Raw genomic sequence first — 6,769 nt, 5'->3', positions numbered from 1 at the left:
TGACGCTGGGCTCGACGTCACAGCCACTGGAGGCCTTGGGTCCTCAATGCAAGTGCTGCGAACTCCAGTTGCCCTCCCGCCTGCCCCCCTCATCAGGCATGGCGACCAGGGCTGCTCTGGTAGACTAAAGGCGGCCTTGGAAAGGGAAATGTGGAGTAAACGATTGTAGACGAACGAAATCAGGCCTGGCAAGTGGTTGGAAATACTGCAGTGTATTACAATGCCCGAATGACGGTGCCGTCAAGGCAGAAGGCAAGCGAGCAAGTGATTGAAGATGGCGAGATTGCAAGGTGTCAAGCGACCTCGGGAGCAACAGAAACTCTAGACCAACCCGTAGGCGGCGCCAGAGCAGCTCCGCTGCTGGTACCATTTCTTTTTACCATTACTTTCAACATGGACTCTCTCCGTATGAGCCTGACCGTGCCTGCTTCTTTTGCTGCCTCCCCGTGTTCTCCTTCTCCTTTGCTTCCCTTAGTCGACATCCACACCCAGAGCGCGCAGGTCCACCTTGGCGAGATCAATCTCGGCCATGAGCTCCTTGTGGGCCTCGGGGACGTCGTTGAAGGTCATGACGTTGAAGCCCAGGCGGGCGAGGAGGTAGGCGCCGAAGGAGACGACGAACCAGAAGGGAAGCTGCCAGGGGGGTTGCTGTTAGCGATAGTTCGACATGTCGAGGCGGAGTGCGAGCGGAAGACATACGACCGGGACAACCTGCTCCTGGACGATGGAGGGAAGAGGCACAAGCTCAAGGAAGAGCGCAAGGTAGAGCTGGGGGTAGACGTCAGTTGAGAGGAAGCGGCATGTTGGATGGAGGGGCAGGTCGTACGGAGCCAACGAGGAGAGCGAGGGAGATGGTCTGCTGGGCGCGCGTCATGGTGGGCAGTTTTGCGGTGATGCCTAACGTCCTGATGCGGAATCTCGAGGCTGAAGCTTCACGGATGGGTTGTCAAATGAATGTCGTGGGTCGTCGATGTTCCGTCGTCAGTTGGAGCCGTATCGCGTATCAGCGGAAAAAAGGAGTCGCGACGCTGGCATCTCGGGCGTGCTCCAGCCAGCTCCTGCTGACTAAGGCAGCCCCCCCTGGCATCTCTAGCACATCGGCAGATGTGCCTCGAACTCGCACCATCAGTCGCCTGCATCTCCAGCAAACGTATCAATCGACCTCCATCGCCATCTTCCCGCCGTACCAATGCCCTTCCGCAACTCGTACTTGTCAATCGTGTCCGCCGCCGACATATTCATCCACTCCCTCGCAAACTCGGGCGGCACGGTCCCATTCTCCTCTTCCGCCTCGAGCAACCACTCCGGCAGCTTCTTCTCCTCGACCCAGTACTCGCCCGTCTTCTGACACCCTTTGGTCCGCTTGCACCGCCCACCGCAGCAGGGGCATTTGTAGTTGCGCCACTTCTCATCGTGGTCGCGCCGCCAGTAGTTGCACTTACCCGCCCAGCAGCACCCTCTCCTCGTGTGGCCCATCTTGTCGTGGCGGTAGTCGTACCAGAAGCGGCTTGGGTAATCTTCTGGTTTCCTCCGGCGCCCCGAGCCGCAGCGAGTCTCGCCATCCGCAGAACCTCACGTTGTCCCCTTCGTAGTTGACACGACCGCCGGACCAGATGTGCAGCGCGTAGTCTGACTTGAGCAGCATGAAGGCGTCACAGGGTAAGGATGATGGGTATTCTGCTTGGCTGGTGGCCAAATCATGAGTCGTCAGGACCTGCACTTCAACCTGCTCGACCTTCAAGCGTTGCAGGAGCTCTGTGTTCTGCGTTGTCGCGGCTTGTTCTCGGGAAACAAAGACCGTAAAGTCACGGCGTTCAAAACTTGGGAGTCTTCGACATCGACTGCCGAGCCCTGGATCAGCCAGTCTATGGCAATCCTGTCGCTGTTGTGTCGAGGCCAAGGATATAATGTTGTCGACAAGCGCGGGGTTCTGGCTTGCCCCTCGTGATCTTCGCTGATGGTTTGTCTTGGAATACCCAGCACTCGAGGTTGTCCGTTACACTGGCTTTTTCTTTGGCGTCGCTGTTGGCATCTGACACGGTATTCGTGTTGCCTGCGTCTTGCCAGATGGTACGGAGGTAGCAAATTCGGGCATTCGAGTCCTGCCACGCCGGCGCCATGATGCTACGGTCGGGAAACTCTCACAAGCCTGTTCGAATGAGCGATTCACTTTGAATTACCAGCGATACAAAGTTGGTAGGAGACGCGCTTTTTGTACCGAAGCCGTAAGCAGGTCAGGTTGTCCAGTACCAAGCCTGCCGTGCCGCATCTAAGCCACACCACCTTCAAGAACAAACAGTCATACGGCGACGGCAACCATGAAACGATGCAACCTTTCCATGGAATGGCCGCATAGCATTCAAACAGTCGCAATTACTACCTTGCTAGTCAGGGTGAGATCGCGGTCAAATCTGACAAAACCGACAAAATGATTTCTTCCGATCGGGGAATTGAACCCCGGTCCCCGGCGTGACAAGCCGATATCCTAACCACTAGACTAATCGGAACACTGGATTGATCTCCGAATTGTGAAAGCTGGCTCCCTACACTCCAATATATTCAAAATAATAAAGCATTCTCTGTATTCCCCCCGTTTCCTGCCACTATTCACGATCCATCTCAAAAGCAATCGTAGGAAAACGCTCCGCAGTGCTATAAAATACCTGATTTCATAATCTGTCGGCTCTGCCTGTACAAGGTTTTGTTCTTTCAGAAGGTACCCGCGTGCAAGTTTGGACGATACCCATCAACAGGACGCGGCGGGCCAGGCACCGGCTCCCCAGTCGTGATTAAGCTCGTCGCATTGGTGATGATCTCATTGACAGCCAGAATGTTCTGCAGCGTGACAGGTACCTGCTTCTTAACCCACCCCAGTTCGGAAGGCAGCCTCTCGTTCTCTGTCACAAGGAAGTCAGCCCGGATCTTTGCACATCGTAGACAGCACCGGGCAAAACTCACGGATCCAGTACTCGACGAACGCGCGGCTGACAGTGGCAGCCTCCATGTCGCCAAGCCCAATAATGGGCGCCGCGACCTCGCCGATGCTGAACTGCTCCATGGTGGAGGTGAACGTGTACGTCGGGTTGGTGGCGCGCGAGGTCACCTGGCGGGCAATCTTGCTGTTGGCGAGCATCGTGGCATCAATGACGTCGCCTGTCCAGTAGCTTCGCGTCTCGTCAAACACGGTCTGGTTGAAGATGTGGTTGCTGCCGAGAAAATCATCTGTGCGACTGAATCGGAGGGGTTAGCTATCACGGATCACAAGGTCTGTCTCGATCCTCCCAGCTTCGTTGAATCTGATCACTTACGTCAGACTGCCGTCGTGCTCGAGGATATTGTGCACGTTAAGTTGGTCCAGTGTGAAGAAGGTGGCGTTTGGTGTTGGGGTTGATATGTATGGCCTGCTCCCACATGAGGGTTGCAAGGTCACGGTCGAAGCCGATACCTTCGCCGAGCGCGAAGATGGCATTCTCTTTTGTAATGTGCGGTCGTCGTGGGGGAGGAAGTTGTGGTTCGCTAGAGTGTTCATCATCGGGCATGGGCCTCTGACTGAGAATTGTCAATGTTATCTTCGCAAGTTTCAAGAATCGGAATCGGGCTTTCTTACAATCATCAGGGCCGGCGGGCTCCCATACACCTGGCTCTGCTCGTTTTGACAGGCTGGCCATGTAGGAGGGAGGGTATGCATGAACCATTGCCACGGCGAGGGACGAAGAGAAGATAGTAAACTTCATATTGGCGATTTGAATTCGGTAGTAAGAAAATGTCCAGAGAAAGACGCCAGACAACCAACATGGAGGCATCATGTTTATGGGGAACATCGATATTTAAGGTCCTCTTCACAGACGGCAACTCTCTGGCCCTGCTCTCAGTTGCTCGCGTACGCCATCCGTTGCTATGACATCTTGTTCTATCATGCTTCTACAATCGCACCCGAAAGCCTCGCGTTCTGAAGACATCAATGCTCCAAAAGCAATGTCACACTTGACCAGCAATGCCCAGAAGTGGAGTCCAACCACCGGCACTCAGCAGAGGCGTCGATCTGCAAGATCGCAGATCCCGCGTCATGGCGGCACATCGGGGAATTACGCTCCCAATTACCATCGACGTGATTACGCGCCCCTGCAGGGCTGTCCCACCGCAGTGAAGGTCCCTCCTCCCACCACAGAGCGTCCTGGCTCGTTCTCGGTTTCGGTATGCACGGCCGTTCTTCGCGTTTCTCGGGCAGGTCTTGAATGGTGTCTTACTCGGCTTTTTATGGAGAAGAACCCGAGAGCGCTCGCGATGGTCCGAGGAGTGGTCCATTAGTTTGCTGTGCCTGTCGCATGTCAAACAATTGGGCTGGGGCTAACAATGGAGATGTCAGTGCGGTTACACTCGTTCAGGGGCTCACAACATTCTATCGGAGCCTTTCGGATTTCTCGTTAAGTTGTAACTTCGGGGCATGCATCCTTGTATGATGTTCCAAGTAGTCCATGACACTGACCAACAGCATCCTGGTCATTGGACATACACTTCGTGGATGTTGATCGAGGCTCGACTCATCAGGATTTGGCTTCATCTTGGCCACACAACCGGATTTACCGGACAATGTTCTCCGTGTACTCAGTCATGCTGAGTCGGAAGCGCAGTCCACGACCTGAAAATATCACGAAATCCTTGTATTGCTTGCTTGAATTGACAATGCGCATGACAAAGAGCTCTGTCTATCCGCCTTATGTACCGCAACATCCAGCCCTGTTGACTTCCTTCACTTGGTGCTTGCTTTGATGACCTGATAACACAGGACGTACCCCGACTCATATGCCATTGCTGCGGCCAGGAGACAACACTAGTGGTACACATTACTCACGTATGAACGAGGCAGTGCTGGAACTCTCTCGAACTTAGGAAGCTCCTGGTATAGGCCATCGTCAGAGTCCGATCACTGCGCCACTTAGGCTTACGATTCTCGTGTTATCAGGATGGGCAGACATAATTGGGTACCGACATTGCAAGGTCAAAAAGGTCGATACGCTTTAACACATGATATGACAGCGCAAGACATGATCACCGCTTCTTGCCTGCTCGACTCTGGTGCTCTCGCCCCGCCCAGCTGTTCTGCAGATCAGTATTGGTGAAACGGACTGATCGACATGTAAGCTGATTTCGGGGTTTACGAAGACCCGAAAGCCCTAACTGTAGCACAGAGCGGCAATCATGAAAAGATGAGACTCCCCGCTCTAGCATATCATAAAGGGCTCGAACCGATGTTTGAGTGACTGGGCTGCTGGAGGCGCCAGAGTCATTCTGGACAATGCCATATACTTCATCCTTACGGGGACCACGACTTCAAAAGTGTAGAGCTGACTCTACAGTTCACATGCAACAAGCCGGAGCCCCCGAGATGTGTTGGAGTAGGGTTAGTGAGCTCTGAGATTCACAAGAACAACCGTGGTCCGTCACGCATCTCGGTCACTACGGATCTTTCCGGGTTTCGCTCGAGTTCCCGGCTCGTATGCTTTAATCGACCAAGCGCAGTACGTCGAGTCTTATATACCGCTTTGACTAATAATTCTGTGTAATTTGCATTTCTGAGAGTGAAATCCCTGGCAAATCAAGGGCTCTTCAAGTCAATTCTTCTTCCGCCTCCCGTCCATGGCTCTGGCTGCTGAAGTGTATTATGACATGGCTATTCGAGCGACCCATGGGTAGTGATTGTGATTGGACTAATGATCGGCATTTTGAGCAACTTGTGTTGCGTTGGTTGCCAAGAGGTAAGCAATCTACATCCTGCTTCTTGGGCCATGATGGATATCTTCAACAGTTGACTCGACTTGCAACCAGTTCATCGTGGATTTACTGATGCATAACGGTACTTGGTCTTGGGCTTGAGCACTGCAGAGCCTCAGGCCCCAGGCTCTTACAAGCATGGTAGTTTATGCTTATTCCTGATTTGTGTAAGTTGTGTAAGTAGAATATACGCTGCTTGATACAAATCTCATGCATAATCTCAGAGAAAATATCAACCCTTAGTTCTTGCTCTGAACGATGCAATGTCAAGTCTATGACCAGTGAGCAGCATCATTCACGCCTACAACGAGTCCTGGACCCATGACCGGACGGGGGCCGGATCCACAGGGCGGGATGACTGCCGGACCCACACGGAGCGGCACTGGACGCGTGCAGCGGGGCGAGCACCGGACGCTGACGCTACCTGCAGTGGACATATCGTCGCAAGTTTAGGATCTGGAAAGAATATAAGGGACGAATATCAGCACTTCGTCTAAATTTCCAATTGGAGCATTTTCGTCCAATTTGTCTGCTCATTAGGGCATTTGCCCGAGCTGCGAGCAAACTCCTCTATGCCTAACTTCCAATTAACCAATTTCAGCAGCTCCCTTATGCACGCCTCTTCCCTAGAATCCAAGTGTGCCTCAATCAATCAATCTCGATGGAAGGAAGAAGCATCTCGTCCCGAAGGTCACTCTCGTGCTCCTGCTTGATGTCAACGCGGGGATGAGCACGCTCCGAATGAGCTCTCTCACCATCAGACTCTCCAGCGGCAGTGCGGACGCTGGCGGCAGCGGCAGCAGCAACAGCAGCCCTGCTCTTGTTCTTGCCATGACCAATATTTGAGGCCTTGCCCGAGGCGTCGCGCTTCCGGAGGCCGCCTTTGTAGACGCGTTGAGGAAGCACTGGGCATTGTGCGCTCCCTCTCGAGATGGCCAGCTTCTTTGCGGAACTTCTTCGCTGTGACGATCGCGCGCTTGTCGAGAGTCTCTCATGG

At 53.7% G+C, this 6,769-nt stretch overlaps 4 protein-coding genes and 1 non-coding gene across 5 annotated transcripts in view; all 5 read right to left on the bottom strand.

Moving 5' to 3' along the window:
• Positions 1-258: 258 nt before the first annotated feature.
• VDBG_09546 (dolichyl-phosphate mannosyltransferase polypeptide 3) lies at positions 259-1,002 on the bottom strand (the record flags this gene model as incomplete). The annotated part of the gene is made up of 3 exons (XM_003000305.1): positions 259-633; positions 700-768; positions 827-1,002. 3 exons carry the CDS (start codon positions 872-874, stop codon positions 472-474), a joined length of 279 nt encoding a protein of 92 aa, XP_003000351.1.
• A 123-nt stretch (positions 1,003-1,125) lies between these two features.
• VDBG_09545 (conserved hypothetical protein) lies at positions 1,126-2,120 on the bottom strand (the record flags this gene model as incomplete). Its single annotated transcript, XM_003000304.1, has 3 exons — positions 1,126-1,476; positions 1,499-1,882; positions 1,977-2,120. 3 exons carry the CDS (start codon positions 2,118-2,120, stop codon positions 1,126-1,128), a joined length of 879 nt encoding a protein of 292 aa, XP_003000350.1.
• Positions 2,121-2,435: 315 nt separating this feature from the next.
• On the bottom strand, positions 2,436-2,507 carry VDBG_15206. The gene has a single exon. It is a non-coding gene; the product is annotated as a tRNA-Asp (tRNA).
• A 202-nt stretch (positions 2,508-2,709) lies between these two features.
• VDBG_09544 (conserved hypothetical protein) lies at positions 2,710-3,734 on the bottom strand (the record flags this gene model as incomplete). The annotated part of the gene is made up of 4 exons (XM_003000303.1): positions 2,710-2,897; positions 2,959-3,230; positions 3,309-3,549; positions 3,608-3,734. 4 exons carry the CDS (start codon positions 3,732-3,734, stop codon positions 2,710-2,712), a joined length of 828 nt encoding a protein of 275 aa, XP_003000349.1.
• Positions 3,735-6,420: 2,686 nt separating this feature from the next.
• VDBG_09543 (predicted protein) overlaps positions 6,421-6,769 on the bottom strand; it is a gene marked incomplete at both ends in the record, with an annotated part of 940 nt that continues 591 nt past the window's right edge. The window contains one exon of the mRNA XM_003000302.1: positions 6,421-6,653. Coding sequence (XP_003000348.1) covers positions 6,421-6,653 — 233 coding nt within the window. The remainder of the gene's footprint in view (positions 6,654-6,769) is intronic.

The sequence above is a fragment of the Verticillium alfalfae genome, genomic scaffold (assembly GCF_000150825.1).
Source record: "Verticillium alfalfae VaMs.102 supercont1.15 genomic scaffold, whole genome shotgun sequence".
Taxonomy (NCBI): Eukaryota; Fungi; Ascomycota; class Sordariomycetes; order Glomerellales; family Plectosphaerellaceae; genus Verticillium; species Verticillium alfalfae.
Note: the sequence above shows the minus strand (reverse complement) of the source record. Positions and strands in the feature narration are given on the sequence as shown.